At 42.8% G+C, this 26,019-nt stretch overlaps 1 protein-coding gene across 5 annotated transcripts in view; it reads right to left on the reverse strand.

Moving 5' to 3' along the window:
- Nucleotides 1-26,019, reverse strand: part of RMND1 (required for meiotic nuclear division 1 homolog) — a 53,795-nt gene that overhangs the window by 1,849 nt on the left and 25,927 nt on the right. For all 5 annotated transcript variants that reach the window (XM_074948621.1, XM_074948622.1, XM_074948617.1 and 2 more), the window contains 7 exons: nt 23,884-23,959; nt 22,719-22,758; nt 14,234-14,334; nt 8,897-9,003; nt 8,282-8,346; nt 7,163-7,239; nt 5,877-5,997 (listed from right to left, as the gene is read on the reverse strand). In XM_074948621.1, coding sequence (XP_074804722.1) covers nt 5,877-5,997; nt 7,163-7,239; nt 8,282-8,346; nt 8,897-9,003; nt 14,234-14,334; nt 22,719-22,758; nt 23,884-23,959 — 587 coding nt within the window. The remainder of the gene's footprint in view (nt 1-5,876; nt 5,998-7,162; nt 7,240-8,281; nt 8,347-8,896; nt 9,004-14,233; nt 14,335-22,718; nt 22,759-23,883; nt 23,960-26,019) is intronic.

A 26,019-nucleotide genomic window follows, 5' to 3' on the forward strand; every position in this document is an offset into this window, starting at 1 on the left:
TAATAGGTCAAAGATTAAGTAAGCAATAGGCAATGTCTGTGACACATCTTTGGGTTAGTCCACCTGCTGATACAGTTCAGGGCAGTACTGAGAACAGTGAACTGAGTGATTTACTGGAGCAAGGTGAGATGTTGCCTTCCAAAACAATTCTGGAGGAAGGGGACTTCTGTAACTTGAGTTTCCCTATCACCGACAATGCATGAATCTAGCCTATTCAGTATTCACACAGTGAAACCTGTCTTGACTTTGTCACTGTCTTTTTACTTAAGCAGCTGTATAATACATTTTCGGGTTAAGAAAAGATACCCAGCTCTTCTTCACAGGACTCATAACACCCTTCTTACCCTTTGGTGTCCACTAAAACTCCTTTTATGTCACAACCAACGCTGTTGGGGAAAAAAGGTTCCTCAAATGGAAGGTACTTTATATATCCCAAGAATTCAGAGACTTCTAATATTAAAAGGCTCTGATTTAATTTTCTGTTGCATCTCATTCAAGGTTTTTTTTTTCCTTCTGTGACTGTCAGTGATTGGGATTAAGAGCCTGTAACTTCCACTGAGATCAACAGTCGCTGACCTCTGGTTCAGGCCATTAAATAGGTAACTTACCCTAAGACCTTGTCTGCAATACAGAGTTTTGTCAACAAAACAGTGGAGGTGCACAAACTACAATGCTCCTTCTGCCAACAAAACACTCCTGCTTAGCCAACAAAATAAAACCACCTCAACGAGAGGCGTAGAGCTTTTTGTGCCAAAGTTCTATCGACAAAGTGTCAGTGTAGACACTGCGCTTGGTTATGTTGCTATAAATAGCCTCCAAGAAGTGTCCCACAATGCCCATCCTGACTACTCTGGTCAGCGGTTCAAACTCTGCTGCCCTGCACCCAGGTACACAGGCATCTGCCGCTCCCCCTTTAAAGGCCCAGGAATTTTTGAAATTCCGCTTCCTGTTTGCTCGGCATGGACAGCTCACATCGCATCTTCCCAGCTGACCATTGCAGCTCCACGCACACAAAGACACTCCTGTTTGGAGTTGTTGGATCTGCTGGCACTATGGGGAGAGGAGGCTGTGCAGTCCCAGCTCCGCTCCAGCCGTAGGAACTTCAATACCTACGGTCAGATTTCTCAGGACATGTTGAATAAGGGATACGAACAGGACAAGCATCAGTGCCGTTCGAAGATAAAAGAACTGAGAAAGGTGTACCAGAAGACAAGGAAGTCAAACCATCATGCTGGTGCTGCACCGAAGACCTGCTGCTTCTATAAGGAGCTGGACGCCATCCTCGTGGGCGACCCCACCTCAACCACCAAGAGCCCCGTGGATACTTCGGCGGGGGGAGCCAGCAGACAACCACAAGGACAAAGTTGTGGATGAGGAGGTTGAACTGGAAGATGATGTGGAACACATGGCAGAGTCATCCAGTGGCGAGTCAGGACCTCTTTTCCACTCCGAAGGGGTCTAGCCAGTCTCAGCAGTTTGTCTCTGGCTCACATAATGCAGGAGACGAGAGCTCTGGTAAATGACCTATTTGACTTGATACTGCTTGGTTATATGGAGTAGAGCTGTCCTTTGCTTTGTACATTCTAAAAGTGGGTGAAGGGATAGAAATGTAAAAGACTAGCTGGGTTTGCATGTGCTTCCCATTCCCCTATGCAGCTAAGCGGTATGGCGGAACAGTGTGTTAATGCATACCAAGATTTCACAGAAATCCTCCAGAGAGATCTCTAGGAAACACTCCTGGAGGTACTCGCTAATCCTCTGCCGAAGGTTCCTTGGCAGAGCTGCTTTGTTCCTCCCCACAATTGTAGGAAACCTTCCTGCGCTAATTGGCGATCACTTGTGTAGGGATCAAAGCGGCACACAGGTAAGCAGCATAGGGACCAGGTCTGAAGTCGCACGCGTGCAGGAGTTGCACCCTTGTTACCCTCAGGAGGCCAAAAAACAAGAACGCAGGGCATGGAGAGAGACTTTAAAAGAAAATTATAAAACAAGACAGAAAAGAGAGCCAGGAGTGAACTCTAATGGGCCAGGAGGGGATGATGAAAGTGATGGAGGAGCAAACGAAGATGTTGAAGTCCCTAATCATGCTACAGGCAGAATTCATGCATGCTCGATACCCCTGCAGTCAATACAGAACTGCTTTCCATGCCCTCCCAAACTCCTCCCACATATTCCTTGCAACTTCCCAGCCCATGTCGGTACCTTGTTCACTCCACCCCTTTGGACAGCTTCCAAAATGATAGCTGGATTAACACACAGCTACAAGAGGCTACACTGCCCTTCATTGTTATCTCCTTTCCCACTAAGCCTTTTGTGTGTGTTGTTAATTGGTTATCTTTCAGAATATATGTTTTTATTAAATACCAATCTTTATTTGTCTCTTACACACAGTGGCTGCTGCTGGAATTAAGACACAGTTGCAACTTGATCATTTGCTGATTACAAATCACTATCAGGAATCATCAAAATGTTCATGAAAGATGGCAAGTTAGCAAAGCACGGCAGACAGTTGTATAGAAGGACACATTACTGGTGCTCATTGTCAAAACAGTGCCTCAAAATCTCCTTGATTCAAATAGGCCCCCCGTTGTACCCCTCTAATAGCCTTGGTAGCTGGCTGCTCAAGATCAACCACAAGGCGATCCACCTTCGCACTCCACCTCGGGGAAAACTTTTCACCCTGAGCCTTACAAATATTATGGAGCACACAGCAGGTTGCTATGACCCTGGGAATATTTTCCTCACTGAGGTCTAACTTGCCATAAAGACAGCACCAGCATGCTTTTAATCTACCAAAGGCACATTGTATGGTCATTCTGTACCTGCTCAGCCCATTGCTGAAGTGCTCCTTGCTGATGTCCAGGTTTCCAGGGTAAGGCTTTGTGAGCCATGAGAGTAAGGGGTACGCTGCATCTCCCGGGATCACTATGGGCATTCCAACATCCCCCACTGGAATCTTCTGCTCTGGAAATAAAGTCCCTGCTTCCAGCTTTCTGTACAGGACAGTGTTTCTGAAGATGCGTGCGTCATGCACCTTCTCGGATCACCCCACACTGATGTCAGTGAAATGCCCACGGTGATCCACAAGCCCCTGCAATATCACAGAGAAGTACTCCTTCTATTGATGTACTGCGTCACAAGATGGTCCAGGGCCAAAATTGAGATCCGTGTGCCATCTATTTTTCCGCTGCAGCTAGGGAATCCCATTGCCGCAAAGTAACCACTCTTTCACGCACATTGCCAAGTCACAGTCCTTTGTAGCACGATACGATTAATGGTCCTGCATGCTTGCGTTACTGCAACCCTAACAGTGGACTTACCGACTTCAAACTGATTTGCGACCATCTGGTAGCAGTCTGGTGTTACCAGCTTCCACACGTCAATTGCCACGCCCTTCTCCACCAAGAGGGCAGCTCTCATTTTGGTGTCCTTGTGCCACAGTGCTGGGGCAAGCTCCACATACAGTTCCAGGTAGGTGGCTTTCCAAATCCGAAAGTTCTGCAGCCAGTGCTTGTCACCCCAGAACTGTATAATGATGCGATCTTAACACTCAGGGTTTGTTTCCCGAGCCCAGAAGCAATGGTCCACGGTGTGCAGCTGCTCTGTGAATGCCAAAAGTAATCTGTTCTTTCCATGGCACACAGCAGGTCAGGCACCTCTGATTCCTGTTCATGATACACTGAATGACCAGCTGCGATGTGTTCATAACAGTGACCACAACAGTAGAGAGCAGTGCAGGATCCATCCTTTGAGACAGAGATAGCAGGCACACAGTAAACTGGGGCTGCTGAAAAATGCTGCGAAATGCAACTGGAAGCTCATGGAATAATGGGACGGAAAAAAACTGCATCATGAGATGTTGAGTCCACACCCATGATACACTCCGCCTTTCCACAACTCCTAGATGAAGAAGGTGGCAAGTTGCACAGTGGGATAGCTACCCACAGTGCACCAACTATGGACGTGCTCTGCCAACAGAAGGAGCATTGTACGAATATGCACAAGCAATGTAATTATACCGGTTTTCAATCGTCAGCATAACTTGTGTCGACAAAACTCTGTAGTGTAGACAAGGCCTAAGCAGCATGTTCATTTTACTACAGCTCATTCTACCAATTGATTAAGGTATCACAGGAACCTTCTTTGGTTTAGCTAAAAAGATTGCTTTGCACCTCAGTGGCCTTTTAACTCCTCTGTTTCTTTAAAACACTTTTACTTGATAAAAAACCCCAAAAGCAGAAAAAAAAATTTTATTTGCTTATTTCCATACGGTGTGGTATTGTAGAACAAAAGAAAAGCTCTTCCTGTTTAAAACTTTATTTAAAGGCTTAGAAAAAATACTCTTTACATGTAAGCCTGAATGATAAAGGTTAGCTGTTTGTCATGGCCAAAAATGGGGAAGTATCATGAATCTGTCACAGAAAAAATGCAAATAAAGAAAAACTTATAGAAGAGGATGCAACTTACAGGCCCCTATTATTTTCTACAAAATATCTTTGTGCAGTAAATAATATTGAACTTTTATTAATTAATAGTTTAAAACCATTAAAAAATCCAGGTCACTCTCTCAATCTCTGCTTCACTGGACAGAGTCAAATTTATAAAAACTCATGGAGTAGTCTTGCTCAGCAGAAGACTAACCAGAGTCTGTCATGGGATAGGAGGGGAAGGTCCTCTCAGGGATTGGTAACTGGTTAAAAGATAGGAAACAAAGGGTAGGAATAAATGGTCAGTTTTCAGAATGGAGAGAGGTAAATAGTGGTGTTGCCCAGGGGTCTGTACTGGGACCAGTCCTATTCAACATATTCAGAAATGATCTGAAAAAAGGGGTAAACTCTGAGGTGGCAAAATTTGCAGATGATACAAAACTACTCAAGATAGTTAAGTCCCAAGCAGACTGAGAAGAGCTACAAAAGAATCTCTCTAAACTGGGTGACTGGGCAACAAAATGGCAGATGAAATTCAATGTTGATAAATGCCATGTAATGCACATTGGAAAACATAATCCCAACTATACATATAAAATGATAAGGTCTAAATGAGCTGTTACCACTCAAGAAAGATCTTGGAATCATTGTGGATAGTTCTCTGAAAACATCCAGTCAATGTTAGGCATCATCACGAAAGGGATAGATAATAAGACAGAAAAATATCATATTGCCTCTATATAAATCCCTGGTACACCCACATCTTGAATACTGTGTGCAGATGTAGTCACCCAATCTCAAAAATGATATATTGGAATTGGAAAATGTTCAGAAAGGGCAACAAAAATGATTAGGGGTATGGAACGGCTTCCGTATGAGAAGTGATTAATAAGACTAGGACTTTTGAGCCTGGAAAAGAGACGATTAAGGGGGGATATGATAGAGATCTATAAAATCATGACGGGTGTGGAGAAAGTAAATAAGGAAGTGTTATTTACTCCTTCTCATAACACGTGAACTAGGGGTCACCAAATGAAATTAATAGGCAGCAGGTTTAAAACAAACAGAAGGAAGTATTTCTTCACAAAAAGCACAGTCAACCTGTGGAACTCTTTGCCAGAGGATGTTGTGAAGGCCAAGACTATAACAGGCTTCAAAAAAGAACTAGATAAATTCATGGAGGATAGGTCCATCAATGGCTATTAACCAGAATGGGCAGGGATGGTGTCCCTAGCATCCGTTTGCCAGCTAGGAATGGGCAACAGGGGATGGATCACTTGATGATTACCTGTTCTGTTCATTCCCTCTGGGGCACCTGGCATTGGCCACTGTGAGAAGACAGGATACTGGGCTAGATGGACCTTTGGTCTGACCCAATATGGCCGTTCTTATGTAGTTACAAAGACTTGTTATGGGTGAGGGAGAACCTCCTAATTGCGAAAAACTTACTTTAACTCTGCGATTAATGCTGAGAAACTGACAGGTTTTGTCATAAAGCTCTTCAAGATTCTCTCTGTCCCAGTAGAAGTCAGGAGTTATCAGCAGGTCTGAACTCAGATTTATACAGTGCCTAAAGAAGGATGGTTATGGTAGTTAAAATTTTTTTTAGGGAGTTAAAGGTTCAAATATTTATATTGCTATTTCAAAGCAATGATTAAAGTTTATTCAGTTTCCTACCAATTTCTACAGTGTTTATTTTAAAAACATCAACTGTCACTGTATGAAGTATTTCCCCTTATTCCCTATACAAAATACAAATCCGAGGACAGGCGATGAATACTAAACAGTAAGAATTGCTTAAATTGGTTGTTCTGAGAATACGGAAAGTCACTAGACCCTCATGAATGAATCACTTTTTGCTATACAGCAATCAGTACAGACAGATGGTTCTGAAATAAACAAACTTATTGTGACAGAATGCTTAAGCCTGAGGTGATGAGCACCTACAACAATAGACTTGAGTGTGAAGCACCTTCCCAGGCCTGTCACAACAGCATCAAAGTTACTTTGTAATATCTCCCACCTCCAGCACAAAACAGATATTGAATGCTGGGACGGTTATCAGGATCACTAACAATAGCTTCCCCCAGTCCACGGGCAATAGGCTCCTTTAGGTGTGGATATGAAATCCAGAGCCTTAGCAGGTAGTGTTCATATCATAGCTGTCTGTCTTCATAGTCCTTTTTTCCCCTTCCACCTGTTAACTTACTGAATGTAAGTTGTATGGGACATATATAGTAATGTGTATTACAGTCAGACTTATGTGATTTGTGAGAGGGACACAACAAAGGAATCATTTTTATCACAGTAAAACTCCTCATATCTTGACTTAAAAATTGCCAGTTTTGGAGAATCCAACACAACCCCTGCTAAACTGTTCCAATGGCTAATTAGCCATACTGCTCAAAAAGTACACCTTATTTCCAGTCTGAATTTGTCTAGCTTCAACTTCCAGCCATTGGATTGTGTTATACCTTTCTCTGCTAGATTGAAGAGCCCATTATCAAATGTTTGTTCCCCATGTAGATACTTATAAATTGGGTTCAAATTATCCCTTAGCCTTTGCTTTGTTAAACTAAATAGATTGGGCTCCTTGAGATTATCACTATAAGGAATGTTTGCCAATCCTTTAATCATGGGCCACAGAAGTTCTTTCTTTCTGGCGTTGGGATGCTAAGAATCTATTAATATACTTTTTGAAATGATAGGGTGTGAGCCCTTAAAAAAAAGTTTACCGTAAGGCAAAGAGTTCCCCAATTTTCTGCATTACATCAGCATGAGAGAGTTTCACTTTTTTTCTTGATTTTAATATCTGCAGAGAAGTTAGTGATAAATCGTTAGCCAAAGACATTCCATAACTGCTTATTTTATTTAAGCTCAGTTAAAAAAAAAAAACATGAATCCTACACCCTGAGCATTGTACCAGTTGTTCAAACTATTCCTTCTAATGTGCACTACTGCACATTTATCAACACTGAATTTCATCTGCTACTCTACTGCCCATTTAGCTTGCATTGTTAGGTCGCTCTGGGGATCCTTAGTCTTCTATAGTCTTGATTTACCTAAATAATTTGGTAACCTGCTGTGTCACATACAACTTGTCAACCTTTTTCTAGATCATTGATCAATATATTAAACACCACCACTCCTAACACAGACCCTTGGAACACTCCTTGTTAAACTTTTGTCAGGCTGAAAATGGACCACTTATTCCCTTTTATACTGTTTAGTCTCTATTCAGTTTCTAACATATGATAGAACTTTCTCTCTTATCCTGTAACTACTGAGCTTTCTTAATTTCTTCTTTTGAGAGGCTTAAAAAAAGTGAATAAATTGTTTTTAAAGAGACAGGCTAAGGATTTCCACCCCTTTCCCCAGAGAAAGAAGTCACTGAATTGTGCTTTCAGTGCTGTGGTTTCTACATAAGTGATATGGGACATTGCAATCTTGATTTAATTAAAATATCAGGAAAACTCTTTACTTGAGTTATTCACATTTGAGATTTTAATCAAGTTCATGATGATTTAGATTTTGATTTAGATCAGGGATGCTGCACTATTCTCTGACCGAATTTTGAAAAGGTAGATACTTTATTGTACATGCACATGCATGATCTAGCAAGTGCACCTGTGTGAAAACATTTTTGCATGCAGACAATCACCTCCCTTTAAAAAAGGTTTTAAACATCTTTCCTTATTCCACCCAGTGCAGATGCTCTGAGCTTCTATACCTGCTTTGGCTTTACAGTCAAATCTATTAGCCATTCAAATGCTTTCCCAATATCTCTTTCCTGATAAAATTAATTCTTTACAAAGAATTTAAAAAAAACCAACCCAAGTAAACAGAAATTTCACCTCAGGAATTGACTGGATAGATTCCACAAAATTATCCAAGGATGATTCCCAAATGGCCAGTTTTACTGCAACAAAAAATTAACAAAATAGCACATTACATCTCATGTGTTGTCTCAGATTTCAAGTAACCATAAAATACAGTGCCTATCTGCCAATGTTTCAAGATTCCATTAAACTCTATGTGCGTCAAGCACAAACTGCTGCTATCTTCTAGTTCATCTAATACTAGAAGAGTATTCAGGGCTGGGGAAGGGAAAAGATATAAACTAAAAAAAAACAAAAAAAAAAAGTTTCCTCAAGCATGTTGTTTTAAAAGATTTACCTGTGATTGAAGTAGGGATCCAATTTACAAAACACAAGTTAAAAACTATGAGAGTAATCCTCCCATTTAGCCTCTGGCAACTTATGTGCATACCTCACTTTCATGAATGAGAGTAACCCACGTAAAAACAGCAGGTACCCAACATGGAAAACAGACATTCACCATTTGATACATATATAAAGTTTGCTTAAGGTCATCTTCTCCCTCCATCCCTGTTATTGTATATGTCCAAATTTGTGATGGCATTTCACAATCTTAAGTAAAATTGGGAACTACATAAAGTATTAGCTTACCAGAAAGGCAAAGAGCATTTGAAAAGGCAAATTTCTGCAGAATTACTTCATCAATATCCAGGTCAGAATTTAACAAGATTTCTCCTCTGTGGAGCTTTGACTGGCCTCTGTAAAAACAGGATTGAGACATATTCATTGACTAAGTCACCTCTAAAATGAAGAGTCAGGGTAGAATCCTTTATACAAGGAAATTCCTCATGCATCTTTTTAAAATTTAAAAACATGGAGCAGTGTATATGACTGCTCCATCTTACTTCCTTGCATTTTGCTCTCAGTCACAATTAAAGTGAGAGAAAACCCACCAGGAGACCTTTCTTCAACCTCTACACCAGCAACTCCTCTGCAAAAACCTAATATTAGTATCTTCTACAATAACTGCAGCACTACTGAGAAAATTCAGAGAAACAGCAGGACTATGGACTTCTCTTTCCCACTCACTTCCCCTCCCCTCTTGTGCTCTCTCTTTCTACTTCACTGTTCTTGTTTTCATCTCTCCTACTCTGTTCTGTCACTCTATTTCCGCTCCTTTCCCTTCTTGAATTGTGATACTCCTCCCCAACAGCTCTCTTCAGTGTGTCAGCAGCAAAGTAGAAGTCATGAGTCCTGCAAGTTTCAAGGTGCCTTGCATAAGTCCCACCTCAGAGTCTGCGAAGCATTCAAAATGTAAAGTACAAATGCTGGTGAAGGAGAAGCTAAAAACAATGGAGCAATTCAATAGTTACAGATTCCATAATTTACAACACATTCAGTTTTCCATTGGCTATGAAAATGACCATCTTATGTAGCAGCATTGTACTACAAATGACTAAATACAATGTATTCTATGAACTAGCAATGATTTGCAATGAAAAATCTTTCTGAACAAGAACTTTAGCTTATCATGATCTCAAGATATGATTTATAAAAAGAAAAAAGAAAAGGAGTACTTGTGGCACCTTAGAGACTAACCAGTTTATTTGAGCATGAGCTTTCGTGAGCTACAGCTCACTTCATCGGATGCATAGCATATCGTGGAAACTGCAGAAGACATTATATACACACAGAGACCATGAAACAAAACTTCCTCCCACCCCACTGTCCTGCTGCTAACAGCTTATCTAAAGTGATCATCAAGTGATCATCAAGGAAGGCCATTTCCAGCACAAATCAAGGTTTTCTCACTCTTCCCCCCCCCCCCCCCCCACACACACAGACACACATACAAACTCACTCTCCTGCTGGTAATAGCCCATCCCTCTTTGAAACCTCTCTTTATAATGCGCATGATAATCAAGGTGGGTCATTTCCAGCACTAATCCAGGTTTTCTCACCCCCCCCCCACACCCCCCCCCCCTCCAAAAACCACACACAGAAACTCACTCTCCTGCTGGCAATAGCTCATCTTACAATGTGCACAGCAATAATCCAAGTTTAACCAGAACGTCTTGGGGGGGGGGGGGGGGGTTTGTAGGAAAAAAACAAGGGGAGATAGGCTACCTTGCATAATGACTTAGCCACTCCCAGTCTCTATTCAAGCCCAAATTAATAGTATCCAATTTGCAAATGAATTCCAATTCAGCAGTTTCTCGCTGGAGTCTGGATTTGAAGTTTTTTTGCTTTAAGATAGCGACCCTCATGTCTGTGATTGCGTGACCAGAGAGATTGAAGTGTTCTCCGACTGGTTTATGAATGTTATAATTCTTAACATCTGATTTGTGTCCATTTATTCTTTTACGTAGAGACTGTCCAGTTTGACCAATGTACATGGCAGAGGGGCATTGCTGGCACATGATGGCATATATCACATTGGTGGATGTGCAGGTGAACGAGCCTCTGATAGTGTGGCTGATGTTGTTAGGCCCTGTGATGGTGTTCCCAACTTCCTCGTGATGTTGGCTGATGTTGTTAGGCCCTGTGATGGTGTTCCAACTTCCTCGTGGCTGGATTTTACTAAAACTAGACAAGCCATTTACAACGCACACTTTACTTCTCTACAAAAGAAAAAGGACACTAAACTTTCTAAACTACTACAGGCTACAAGGGGCCACAGCAATGGTCCCCTCAACCCACCCAGCAATATTGTTAACCTATCCAACTATACTCTCAGCCCAGCAGAAGCAGCTGTCCTATCTCGGGGTCTCTCCTTCTGCCCCTCCACCCCCTCGAACATGATACAGTTCTGTGGTGACCTAGAATCCTATTTTCGACGTCTCCGACTCAAGGAATATTTCCAAGATACCTCTGAACAACATAATGATCCACAGAGGCCTGCCTACCAACATTACAAAAAGAAGGATTCTAGGTGGACTCCTCCTGAAGGTCGAAACAGCAGACTGGACTTCTACATAGAGTGCTTCCGCCGACGTGCACGGGCTGAAATTGTGGAAAAGCAGCATCACTTGCCCCATAACCTCAGCCGTGCAGAACACAATGCCATCCACAGCCTCAGAAACAACTCTGACATCATAATCAAAAAGGCTGACAAAGGAGGTGCTGTTGTCATCATGAATAGGTCGGAATATGAACAAGAGGCTGCTCGGCAGCTCTCCAACACCACTTTCTACAAGCCATTACCCTCTGATCCCACTGAGAGTTACCAAAAGCATCTACAGCATTTGCTCAAGAAACTTCCTGAAAAAGCGCAAGATCAAATCCGCACAGACACACCCCTGGAACCCCGACCTGGGATATTCTATCTACTACCCAAGATCCATAAACCTGGAAATCCTGGACGCCCCATCATCTCAGGCATTGACACCCTGACAGCAGGATTGTCCGGCTATGTAGACTCACTCCTCAGGCCCTACGCTACCAGCACTCCCAGCTACCTTCGAGACACCACTGACTTCCTGAGGAAACTACAATCCATTGGTGATCTTCCTGATAACACCATCCTGGCCACTATGGATGTAGAAGCCCTCTACACCAACATTCCACACAAAGATGGACTACAAGCCATCAAGAACACTATCCCCGATAATGTCACGACTAACCTGGTGGCTGAACTTTGTGACTTTGTCCTTACCCATAACTATTTTACATTTGGGGACAATGTATACCTTCAGATCAGCGGCACTGCTATGGGTACCCGCATGGCCCCACAGTATGCCAACATTTTTATGGCTGATTTAGAACAACGCTTCCTCAGCTCTCGTCCCCTAACACCCCTACTTTACTTGCGCTATATTGATGACATCTTCATCATCTGGACCCATGGAAAAGAAGCCCTTGAGGAATTCCACCATGATTTCAACAATTTCCATCCCACCATCAACCTCAGCCTGGTCCAGTCCACACATGAGATCCACTTCCTGGACACTACAGTGCTAATAAACGATGGTCACATCAACACCACCCTATACCGGAAACCTACTGACCGCTATTCCTACCTACATGCCTCCAGCTTTCACCCTGACCACACCACACGATCCATCGTCTACAGCCAAGCTCTGCGATACAACCGCATTTGCTCCAACCCCTCAGACAGAGACAAACACCTACAAGATCTCTATCAAGCATTCTTACAACTACAATACCCACCTGCGGAAGTGAAGAAACAGATTGATAGAGCCAGAAGAGTTCCCAGAAGTCACCTACTACAGGACAGGCCTAACAAAGAAAATAACAGAACGCCACTAGCCGTCACCTTCAGCCCCCAACTAAAACCCCTCCAACGCATTATTAAGGATCTACAACCTATCCTGAAGGATGACCCAACACTCTCACAAATCTTGGGAGAAAGGCCAGTCCTTGCCTACAGACAGCCCCCCAACCTGAAGCGAATACTCACCAACAACCACATACCACACAACAGAACCACTAACCCAGGAACCTATCCTTGCAACAAAGCCCGTTGCCAACTGTGCCCACATATCTATTCAGGGAACACCATCACAGGGCCTAACAACATCAGCCACACTATCAGAGGCTCGTTCACCTGCACATCCACCAATGTGATATATGCCATCATGTGCCAGCAATGCCCCTCTGCCATGTACATTGGTCAAACTGGACAGTCTCTACGTAAAAGAATAAATGGACACAAATCAGATGTTAAGAATTATAACATTCATAAACCAGTCGGAGAACACTTCAATCTCTCTGGTCACGCAATCACAGACATGAGGGTCGCTATCTTAAAGCAAAAAAACTTCAAATCCAGACTCCAGCGAGAAACTGCTGAATTGGAATTCATTTGCAAATTGGATACTATTAATTTGGGCTTGAATAGAGACTGGGAGTGGCTAAGTCATTATGCAAGGTAGCCTATCTCCCCTTGTTTTTTTCCTACAAACCCCCCCCCCTCCCCCAAGACGTTCTGGTTAAACTTGGATTATTGCTGTGCACATTGTAAGATGAGCTATTGCCAGCAGGAGAGTGAGTTTGTGTGTGTGGTTTTTGGAGGGGGTGTGTGTGTGTGTGTGAGGGGGGTGGTGGTGAGAAAACCTGGATTAGTGCTGGAAATGACCCACCTTGATTATCATGCGCATTATAAAGAGAGGTTTCAAAGAGGGATGGGCTATTACCAGCAGGAGAGTGAGTTTGTGTGTGTGTCTGTGTGTGTGTGTGTGGGGGGGGGGGGAAGAGTGAGAAAACCTTGATTTGTGCTGGAAATGGCCTTCCTTGATGATCACTTGATGATCACTTTAGATAAGCTGTTAGCAGCAGGACAGTGGGGTGGGAGGAAGTTTTGTTTCATGGTCTCTGTGTGTATATAATGTCTTCTGCAGTTTCCACGATATGCTATGCATCCGATGAAGTGAGCTGTAGCTCACGAAAGCTCATGCTCAAATAAACTGGTTAGTCTCTACGGTGCCACAAGTACTCCTTTTCTTTTTTCTTTTTACGAATACAGACTAACACGGCTGTTACTCTGAAACCTGAAGATATGATTTAACAAGCAACCAAGTCAAGAGAGGTCACACATCTTCTTCCATGATATGCCACTTTTATCCCTATTAGAAACTGTTATGTTTTCAGTGTACTTCAATGTAGCTAAGAAGGCAAGATACTCCTTGTGATGACCCTTCTGTATCAGAGCTGTCTCAATATGCACCTTTCCTTTATATCTGCCCTCATGAGGTGTGAGTTTTTCCATTTGAGACTGCTGAAGAGCACTTACCATTATGAAGCCATGGAGATTACTCTACTACTTTAGTGAGATCACTAAATAATCAAGATCACAAGTAATGCTGCAAAGCCATATTTTTCAAAAAAACATTAATGCATACTCCATTAAGACCGATGTATTTAGTGTTTGTAGCCCATATTACTGACCCCTCAAAACACTTTCTTACTCCTCTGGAGGAGAGGTAGGGAAGGAATGTTTTTGGGTAAAGGATGCATAAAAATTCTTACTCTCCTCTCCTGTAGTTAATTTCTTCATTCTCCCAGTGAACCAGTGCAACTTCATAAGGCTGAATTTCATGCCGCTCCAGCACTTGCATTATTTTCTTCATCTAGAAAAAAAGACAATTGCACATTATTAAAATGGTTAGCAAATACTACACAACTGCCCCACATAAGTCTTCAAATATCTAATACTTAAAATTAAAGCAGTACGCTGATGCTTATTTAAATAATGTTAAAGGTGTGGTGAAAATACCTTCTTGCATTAGGATAAAGTAACCATTTTAATTTTATTTTACATCCCATTCAGAAAATCTTCCATAGTACAAGACTTTCTGACACTGTACATTTTAGAACAGAAATTCTAAACTAATTTGGCCAAAAGATTGTGCCATCTAGGCACTTATACTATACTCACTGCTAGGGTACTCACGTTTTAAACACTTATCTCTTCAACATAAGGAGAATAGTGGATCTTTCAGTGCAAAATTTTAGCTTAATCAATTTCCAATAAAGCAGTTTCCAAAGACAGGTACTTTAAAATCAGTTCGATCCCACACAAGACTATAATTTTCTCTGCGGTGTTAGCTTTCTTTGTTGCTTTCATAATATTTATTGACAATATACATGATGCTATAAGAGTCATTGCCATATGTTTTTATGAAGGGCTGCAATTTCTGAAATATTGCCGTATCATTTTGAATTAAATACTGACGTGTATAAGGCAGCGGTTCCCAAACTTGATCCGCTGCTAGTGCGGGGAAAGTCCCTGGCGGGCTGGGCTGGTTTGTTTACCTGCTGCCTCCGCATGTTTGGCCGATCGTGGCTCCCAGTGGCCGCGGTTCACTGCTCCCGGCCAATGGGAGCTGCTGGAAGCGGTGCAGGCCGAGGGATGTACTGGCTGCCGCTTCCAGCAGCTCCCATTGGCCTGGAGCAGTGAACCGCAGCCACTGGGAGCCGCAATCGGCCGAACCTGCGGATACGGCAGGTAAACAAACCGGACCAGCCCACCAGGGGCTTGCCCTGAACAAGCAGTGGAACAAGTTTGGGAACCACTGGTCTAAGGTCTGCCAACTATTCCAAGAATTACTGCTAAAAAGGTAGAGAAATTCTGATTTGTATTGCTGAGATAAAGTATTTTTCATTTTTATAGCAGTCATAATATCTACGGCTGTGATCTCACAAGGTCCTGTAGGCCAAGCAGGATCAGGCCTGATCAGCATTTGTATAGACCTGTGAGGAGAATCCACAGTGCTATAGGACTTTGAATATTAGTGATTCAGTAGGCAGCACACCTTCCCCTTAGAAACTACTGAATACTTGGGCCATGAAACACTGCTGCTGAACTTAACGGCCTTTATTTGTTTAGCTAGGAAATCATAGGCTTGTTATTTGCTGAAGCTACTGTCATTTACATGAGAACAAAAGTCCAGGTTCTAGCTGAGACAACCATTAAACTTTCATGGCACTATACTCAAAAAGCAGGGCCGCTAGCCTTCATTCTCTGGCCATTCCTATTTTGGGAATTCCTGTCTGCCTAGCTAAATGCCACATGCAGTTTACAAATTGATGCAGTTTTCCTTTTCATTTCCTTCATTGATGCAGTTTTCCTCTTAATTTTCTTCATTTCATTTCCAGCTGTCATGCATCATTGCTGTATGCCGGGGTCGGCAACCTATGGCACGTGTGCCAAAGATGGCATGCTGCTGTCTGCTGGGTCCCAGCCGCTGGCCCCAATCAGCCCACTGCCGAACCCAGGCCGGCAGTGGGCTGAGCGGGGCCAGTGGCCGGGACCCCGGCAGGCAGCAGCGTGCCATTAAAAATCCTGCCCGCCCCAACCCACTCTTCTCTGGCCCAGCCCCCTCACGTGGGGGCAGGGTGAAGAAGCTTGGTCCTGGCGGCTGCTGCTGCAAGGCAGGCAAGCTCCCCCCTCCCCTGCCATGCTGGGTTCCTGCCCCTCCTCCTCTCTCTCCCTGCTGCCAATCAGCTGATGGCCCTTGAGAGGAGGGGGAGAAGCGGCCAGGGAGGAGGTGGAGAAGAGGTGGGGACAGGGCCTTTGGGAAGGGGGAGTGGAATCAGGGCATATCCCCTCCAGCCCCGTGCTGTGAGCCGCTCTGGGCAGGGGGTTGGGAGCACCCCCACGACCCTAGCCCACACCCTCTGCCCTGACCCCTACACCCCCCCATACCCCAGCCCCCTGTCCTGACCCCTGCACCCCCCACACACTCCCAGCCCTCTGCCCTGACCCCTGTACCCCGCCACAACCCGAGCCCTGACTCCAACACCCCCACACATACCCAGCCCTGCCACACCCCATGCCCTGACTCCTGCACCACCCTCACATGCCCCCAGCCCTCTGCCCTGACTCCTGCAACCCCCCACATACCCAGCCCCCCCATGCCCTGACTTTTGCACCCCCCACATTCCCACCCCCACCCTGAGCACCAAACGGGAGCTCCTGCACCCCCCCTCCCACATTCCCACCTGCACCCCTCACACCAAATGGGAGCTGCCCAGGTAAGCACTCTACACCCAAACCTCCTGCCCCAACCCTGAGCTCCCTCCCTCATTCTAGCTCCTGGCCAAACCCTGTGCTCAGTGCACTCCCACCCTCAGCCTGCTCCTTCAGCCCCAGCCCTATGCTCAGTGCACTCCCACTCTCAGCTCAGTGCAGAGAGAGAGGAAGAGAATGGGCTAGAACCAGGGAGAAGGTAGGTACCCACTCTATGTGGGCAGGGCTGGAATCCCAGACCGGCAGCGGGCTGAGCAGGGTCCTGGCTGGCAGGGGCCGGTGGACGGAACCCCACACCGGCAGTGGGCTGAGCTGCTGGGGTCCCAGCTGCCAGCCCCGCTCAGCCCGCTGCTGGTCTGGGGTTCTGGCTGCCAGCCCCTTGCCAGCTGGAGTCCCGGCCGCAGGCCCCGCTCAGCCTGCTGCCGGCCTAGGTGAACGGACCCCAGGCTGGCAACCGGCTGAGCGGGCCGGCAGCATAAGATCAGCATTTTATTTTAATTTTAAATGAAGCTTCTTAAACATTTTGAAAACCTTATTTACTTTACATTCGACAATAGTTTAGTTATATAATATATAGACTTATAGAGGGAGACCTTCTAAAAAACGTTAAAATGTATTACTGGCACATGAAACCTTAAATTAAAATGAATAAATGAAGACTCGGCACACCACTTCTGAAAGGTTGCCGACCCCTGCTCTATGCTGTTGTGTTCCATCCCAGAAGTGGCTACACTTCACTGGCAGATTGCTTGTATCTATTTGGGGTCTGATCCAAAGCCCACTGAAGTCAACAGAAAGATTCCCATTGACTTAAAGGGTATGTCCACACTGCAGCTGGGAGTGAGCTTTCTAGCATGCTAGCACAGCTTCAGTTAGCATGCTAAAATTAGTGTGAACATTGCAGCTCAGGCCAGAGCTTGGGCTCGCAAGGTTTGGCTCAGGCCCATAATGATTTTATACAAGTACTGTAACTACAAACTATTCTGTACATACATGGAAGAAACTTTGTTGGGATCTTTGTTTACCCTCTGGATAAAAGGCATTACATAAATGTAAGACTCTGTAGGCTTGGACACAAAACATTCCAAGTACACTCAGAGAACGTTTTCTCTGGATACTTTCAGCACATGACACTCCTGAAAGATTTGTTGCTGTCACTTGTATGTTGGGATCTGCAGATGTATTTTCTTTTGTCTCTTCTGAAGAATAACTGAATAATGCTTCTCATTATTTTTATGGTAGACTCGCACTTCCACCACAAACACTTGATACGCATCAAATACCAGAGACAAAAGAATGGTTTGATCATGTTTTCTCTAACTCGTACTCCCTGCTTCAGGAAGACATAATTTAGTGTGTTCTTTTAGCTACCCTCATAGGTTAGGTGTAAACATGGGACTTAACTGCACTTTGCATTTTCTATGCTGTTCCTTGAATAAGTACAGTTAGGAGGATATTTATTTTTCTTCTGTCAATCTCACATGGTAAAGGTTTCAGATTCTGGACCCAAAGCAAGACTTTGTCCACTGTGCTCATTATAACATTTATTCATGACAAGCTAAATTGATATTTCTATTCATCGCCCTTTTACTTTTTGATAACTTTTTGATAAATGTTACTTTGGGGTTGCGCCTGTCATAAAACAGTAACGCCATCTTTACACTGAGATTGAATAGAAAATCTGAGCTAACCTGGCTCACCACCTGTTACAGGCTGGCTGGCCCTTTAAATCAAGCTGGGCTTAGCCTCACTTGTGACCTACCAGTTTACCCTCAACTGACAGTGATAACAACTTAATGATAATTAGTGATCTCAGCTGCAGAGAATTATATGGGACTTCTTAAATAGAGCTGGGAATTCAGCCTAGAGGGAGAGACTGCAGAGGAGGAAGGACAATTCCACAGGAAAAGCCCAGCAAGGTGGGACTGGCTGTGGCTTGTGAGCTGAGCCACAGAGTAAGCAAACTCCTGTGGTGAGCCTCTGGAACAAGGAGCCAGTCCGGGGGCTGGTGTTCTGGAAGAGATCCACAGGAACAGAGTAGGCACCCCTGCGGGAGTCCTGAGATAGGGATCTCCCAGCTACTTGTAGCCCCTAAGTGAAGCTGCCAGTGTCCCTTGGGAAGGGAAGCAGTGGGGGAAATCTGGCTGGGGAGGAACTAAGACAAAAGAGATGTTCTGCAGGGGCTAGGAGTAGGGACCAAGAAACAGAGGACTTCAGTGGAGCCTGAGAGGGGCAGAAGAACTGTAAGTTTGGGTATTTGTTGTGGACTTTCAGTTGGACTTCTTGTTACCTCAGAAGGGGAGTGAACTTCTATAACCTGGCCATCCGGCTAAATCACATAAAAGACCCAGACGGACAAGCCATCAGGAGGAAGTAACCAGAAGAGGGGGTGCCTGAAACTAGGGCCCCAACAACACTGCAAGGACACACAAAGCGGAGCTACTTCAAGGTGAGGACATGCTATAACATCATGTCTCAAGCTGAATGGAAAAAAAACTACACTTTTCTCCTCATAAGAATATTTTCCTGTCTCTTTTATGTTTTTAACTCAAATGACTGAAAGAGTGAACTTTAAACTTGGCATGATGGAAATCCTTCTTGAGGAAGAACAATCAAACTAAGTTTGGGGGGATAGGATAACTTTTAAAGGTAAAAGATTTACTCCTAATCTAAGGGTGTGTTTTTGTTGTTGCACAACAAAGATACTGCATGCACTCTGGAACACATCATTGCTAAAGTGCAGTCATTGTTTTGCAATGGCATTTCTGTAAAGTGCAACAGTATGAGTGCTTTAGAGAAACAAAGGGATTTGAATTTGTGGCAGGCAAAGTGATATGAACTGTGTTCTGCACCAAATCAGTTACAGCTCATGCAATCTCCCCAAATCCATAGCTAATGTATATCTATCTTGGGCTCTGGCTACACTAGAGACATTACAGTGGCACAGCTGTACTGATGCAGCTGCGCTGCAGTAAGATTTCTCTTGTAGCCACTGTATGCTGATGGGAGAGACTTCTCCCATCGACATATTTAAACCACCTCCAATGAGTGGTGGTAGCTATGTCAGCGGGAGAAGCTCTCCCATCGACATAGTGATGTGAACACTATCACTTATGCCTGTGAAACTTATGTCACTTGGGATGGGGGAGGTGTTTTGTGTTTTTTTTTTTTTCACACCCTGAGTGATATAAGTTTTGCTGATGTAAGTGATAGTGTACACATGGTCTTAGTAATTACTAACTTTATTCTGCTTCACTTGTGCATTTCTTTTGAGCAATGTGTTTTGTCTCCGAGTCATGTGGTGCAGAAATGGGGCAACTATCAGCCATTTTCTTTTTATGATACCCCGGCCATCTACTGCTGCAGTGGACACTAATGTGAAGGTCATATTTTTAACCTTAAAAATGAAGCAGATTCAGCCAAAGAATCTTCATTTTGAGTTCTGTCTTTAAGTCTGCAACCTTGATTTAACTATTTTCTTGACTTACAAAAACAAACTGCTATTTTAAGTCTGGCTTCTTCAAAAGCTGATGCTTTTGGGTTAAGTTTATAGACCCCAACTCAAGGGAAAACTGAGCAACTGTCTGAACCTCTTCCCTCATTTGCCAGCCTAGTAGTTCTACTAGATCAACTAGCAGTTCAAGTTCCAGATGGCATACAGATCATTAGGTATGCTACCAATTTGATACTATCTGTTGAGAGACTTAGAATAAGAATACTGGAATGTGAAAACAGATTCTTTAATCAGAATGTTTATTACCTACTGAAGCTATATAATTTGATTGTGGAGAGCAGTTTAAATGTTGGCTAATCAGGAAACTAAACCAAAACAAACAAAAACCAAACCACCCAGTCTTTTAGTACGAAGCTGCATCTGGAGTGAAATCTGTGATAGGTCTTTTGAAGTCTATATGGTCTTCTATTGCTTTCAGCAGAAGATGTTGCAGTGAACTGAAGAGCAACGATCCTTTTTGTCAGATCTTTGAAAATGTAGTGTGCAATCTGGAATAAGTAGAACTAGAATTGACGGATCACAGACTATGATGTTCAGTATCCAGTACCTTGATTGCAGGTAAAGTAAATAATCCATACCATTATCCTCACTCTTTGACATGAAAGCTTGTCTGTTTATAGTTAAGAATTTTGAGGACATGGACCTTATTTACAATGGCCTTAAAATTGAGGATTTTTTTAAAAACAAAAATCCTCAAACATGCTTTTAATTTGACTGTGGCCAAATGGGAATCTAAACACTGTTTGGGTGGATGCTATAGTTGAGCCAAATCATCTTAAAGTAGTTCTAAAAGTGTTTAACTTATGTCTTTACCTTTATTAGAACATCATGGTTTTAACCCTGTTTGGCCCTATCAGTACTGGCAGTCAAAGTGTGTTAGAATTCTGTTTGGCAAGAGTTTAAATCTATGCCTATCCCAAGTTGTGAATTGTGGGTAGCTGGAGCCCAAAAAGTCTAAAAACATTGATTCACTCAAAGAAGAACATTGATTTTAGTTTTAAGCTTGTGCAATGACTTGTACACCAAAACAAGTTTCTCTCCCCCTTCTACTGGCAGCCCTATTAAAAACACAAATAACACATAGAAATTTAGCAACAGACAGCTTATATATTCGCATCTGAGCAAAGGTTTACAGCAATACCATGCTAGATGCAGTGCTTCTACTTTCTTCAAGGTTTTCTCAGATTTGAAACAACTACAATATTCTCTGATTTGGCTAAATATGGCAGTCAGCACATTATAAAAAAGTGAAATGTCTTCTATTTTATTCAAGTGTATCCACCACCAGTGAAGCAAGTGTTGAGCAGATGGAACTGTTCAAAGCCTCACTTGAATGTAACAGCCTAGATGTAAAATCTTCCTTGTAGACTTCTCAAGAGAAATCAAGAGGCAGGTGCTAAATCAGTCATGGGAAATTAAAGACCATACAAGGGACTAAGCAAAACTTCCAACAACCTCCAAGGACCATGTGTAATATTGAAGGTGCCCTTCAGTTATACCGGCATAAAGGCACTTATACTGGTGTAGATTATTCCAGTAGAATAAGGGAAATAAACTACACGAGTAGGTGGCACCGTTATACCAGTGTAACTGCATTTCATACTAGGGGTTGTGCAGGTATAACTATTTTGGTTTAAAAAACAAAACAAAAAAACCCCAAACCCCTAACTGAGTTACACCAATACAAAAAGTGTGTGCAGACCAGACGTTATATCTGCTTCTCTGTTATCCTGACCCTTGTGTTTTGGTTTTTTTTTCCAGACTACACTAGTGAAAAGTGAATTAGAAGTAGGTATAAAATGCTCCCATTCTGCTCTGTTGATATTTTACATCCACTTTGTACTGGTGTAAATAACTACAAGGTGCACAGCAACAAAGAATCCGTTCCACTGTACCCAATTCTGGCTACAGGGGAAGCTTCAGTTGGTACATGGCCAGGATATGGGATCTGCAGTGATTGCAAGAGATGAGGGACCTCTGGTCTAAGATGACATATCCAACAGCACAGTGCCCCAAAATATCATCCAGGTGCAGTTCAGTATTGAAAGAGAGGGAAAAGTATCACATACTGAATAATCATCAAGAGGTTCCTTGTTGTTACACTGCTATACTGACCTGACTTGACTCCAGTTAATTCATGAGACGTGACTGGCTTTCAGCACTAGGTGGCATGGTCTGCAAGGCATCTTAGAGCTTCTACTTCGCTATAACTGGGATATTATTTTCTAACAGTAGCACTGTGGAAGACCTGCCCACCTTATGCAAGCAGGCAGGATATGAAGATTACACAAGAGCAATCCACACTTGTCTGATACAGCCCCAAGTGGCTGCCTCCACTGAGGAGAATAATTTAATCCTCCCCTCACCTCCATAGGTCACCTATGCAAAACCCATCTGCTCAGGCTTTGCAGGAATTTCACCTTAATCAGCTTTGATATTTAAATAATACAGCTTCTTTTTCTACTTACAGTTTTCTCTTCCACATTCCAAAACACAACAGACCCTTCCCTGTGTTAACAGAACATAAGGATGCATTAGGCTTGAGGGTCAGATTACATTGTTTTGTACTTAAAAGGGCTTTAATGCTACAGTCATATTGTCAGGAATTGCCTCTGCACAAAGTGAATCAAGAACATTTACAATGCTTATTCTTCATATGAGCCCCATAAAAATATGCTGTTAATCATGCTTTAATTTTTAATACAAAAAATACCCAAATATAGTTTTAAAGTCAGAATTATTTAACACTTAAGTGGTTGCATGGTGTTTCCTGAATCTCCAGAAGGAAACACTTGTTCTTGTTGTTTTTTTTTTTTTTTTTTAAACATAATTAAAATAAAATACATGTGAGATATGGCAATTTCCTGCAATAGCCTGGACTCACAAATTCAAAGAAGTTTAACTTATTTAATTAAGTTTCAGTATCTTACAAGTTCATTGTATTAAAAATAAAAATGTGTAGCATTATTGGGGGATTGTTTGTAATGTCCTAGGGGGGAGACATGATTAACATAAACCATGGGAAGTGTTATTTGCGTCAAAGGACTATTTGAACCAATGGGCTAGACAAGAATGAATTTTAAAATTGTGGGTTTCCCAGGAAATCTCTAGGGGAAGGTGTATGCAAATGTACCCCTCCAGTTGTGCAACAACTCAGCCTTTTGAAGCTTCACCCTGAGAAGGGGACTTTTGTCTATTCATTACCTGTTACATGTGGACAAGATCAGAGGCCTAACAATGAGGAACTCAGATTCACGGGGTGCTTGTTCTGCACTAACAGCTGTTATTAACTTGTAACCACAGAAAACCCCTTGGTGAGGATGAGAGGGCTGGTCACCTGCCAGAGCCCCTGTTGGGGTTGGGATGATCTCTGGTAAACTAATTAGCATGTGTACACATTTATAGCCTCTGAGAAGAAGCAAAGCATATCTGCTAAGCCAGTCTGACTTTCACACTGTAGAAAAATGTGGGGCTCTACCCAAGTGAGGTGACTGCTTGAGGAGCCTGAAGCCTAGAAAGGGTACCCTTGCCAGACTACGAGAAGAAAATTCAGGTGCAGTTGCCCTGAACTCTGACAAAGTAGCTTGCTACATCCACATGTACCATATGTGCCAGGCTTGGTTTGCAACTTACCTGAAGAAAAAGATCATACCAAGATCATATTCTTTTGCAGCATTTTCTGTGCCAATCACCAAAACATTTGCTGCATCTAGTTTAAAAATAAGAGGAAGGGAATAACACTTTAGGAGGCACAACAGTTTCTGTATTTTATACCTGTTAAACATTTATAACTAACTCCAGTTTTAACAGTCTTTATCTGGGAACAGTACTTCCAAAATAAAAGTACTACATTTTTTTAAAAATAGAAATGCTTTCAAGGAGGGAGTATAGGAAGCGATTACAATACATAGAATTGCATGGGTTCTCAAAAATGCACATTCATTCCTGATTTTGATTTTTGCATTCCACTAGCCCAGTTCCCTTAAATTTTTAGTGAAATATAGTACTCATGAAGAATATAGGACACAGGATGGAATTGATGGCAGTGGACAACAAATGAAAAATAGAAATGGGAGTGAGGTCATAGATGTAAACAAGGGAATCGGACAGGGGATATCAAGCAGAGAACCGTGGAAAGTAAACGCTGCTCTATGAAGGAGACCCAGGAGTCAGTAGATGCCACCCAGAGGAATTCTGACTGATGTGTGAGGAACAATGGTATGCCGCACAGTTGCAGACAACCTCCCTGTTGAGCTTGCCAGCCCAGAAGACTGAAATCCTCTTTGTCCATACAGCAAGGACAGCAAAATCCAGGTCTACACTAAGTTTTGCCAGCATAGTTATGTTGGTTAGGAGTGTGAAAAATCATACCCCATAACAGACATAGCCATGCTGCCAAAAGCCCTAGTGTTGATGAAGTTTTACCAGCAAAAAAAGTGTTTTTGCTGCTATGGTTTATTTCATTTGGGGAATTGGGATAAGCTGTGAGGGGTTGCCGGTGTAACTATACCGGCAAACCCTTTTTAGTGCAGACAAGGCTTAAGATAGCAGTCAAATGTGCATCAACCCCAATGTGACCGAATCACTTCTAGGGCTGGGGTGAAGTGTTAAATTCAGGGTCTGTGCCCATTCAGTCCTTTGCCTTATTGCAAACTTACTTGGCAAAGAAGTATCTATTAAGGCTACTTGAGGTGGTGACTGTGATGTGGATTCATTTCCAATGGAAACTGAATTGACACCACCAACTGACTTGACACCGGCCACTTAAAAGCCATGACTTTTATCCACTAAGGCAGTACAGAATTGGGAAAGTTGTTGAAGTGATGAAGTGAGCTGTAGCTCACAAAAGCTTATGCTCAAATAAATTGGTTAGTCGCTAAGGTGCCACAAGTACTCCTTTTCTTTTTGTTGTAGTGGTTGATCAAATGCTCAAAATGATCAAAAGTCTCAAATGCTATAGAAAACTATTACAATATCATCAGTGTTCTCTGATGGAAGAGAGCACTTGTCAGCATATCCCTTCATTTTCCCATGTTAAAATATCACAGCCCAGTTATTTCATCTGTATTTGTTATACTTTCCATCATGGTTAAAATACATTTGACATAGGATGAATTTGGCTAACATGTAATATCATGGTATAAAGTGGGCACAAATCCCATTACATTTGTCCACTTATGCCAGAATTGTGTCCACTGTGGTTACCAGAGAACTGCATGAACAGAATGAGAGAGAAAAGATGAAGAATCATTTGGTAATAAATTACTAATTAGGTAGGCATTTCAAAAGTTTATACCTAATTAGGATAAGCCATAACTTCCCATCTCCTTATCCCACCAAATACTTCTTTTCCTCATGTCTGTGGCCTTCTAGGAAAATCTGTGGTACTCTGTTACTTACCACCTTAGAAATACTATAGTGACAATCAGCATGGATTTGTCAAGAACAAATCATGTCAAACCAACCTAATAGCTTTCTTTGAAAGGGTAAACAAGCTTTGTGAATGGGGGGAAACAGTAGGTGTGGTATATCTTGACTTTAGTAAGACTTTTGATATGGTCTTGCATGACCTTCTCATAAACAAACAAAGGAAATACAACCTAGACGAAGCTACTATAAGGTGGGTGCATAACTGGTTGCAAAACTGTTCCCAGAGTAGTTATCAGTGGTACACAGTCAAGCTGGAAGGGCATATTGAGTGGGGTCCCACAGGGATCAGTCCTGGGTCTGGTTCTGTTCCATGTCTTCGTCAACGATTTCAATAATGGC

This window comes from Natator depressus, chromosome 3 (genome assembly GCF_965152275.1).
Source record: "Natator depressus isolate rNatDep1 chromosome 3, rNatDep2.hap1, whole genome shotgun sequence".
NCBI lineage: Eukaryota > Metazoa > Chordata > Testudines > Cheloniidae > Natator > Natator depressus.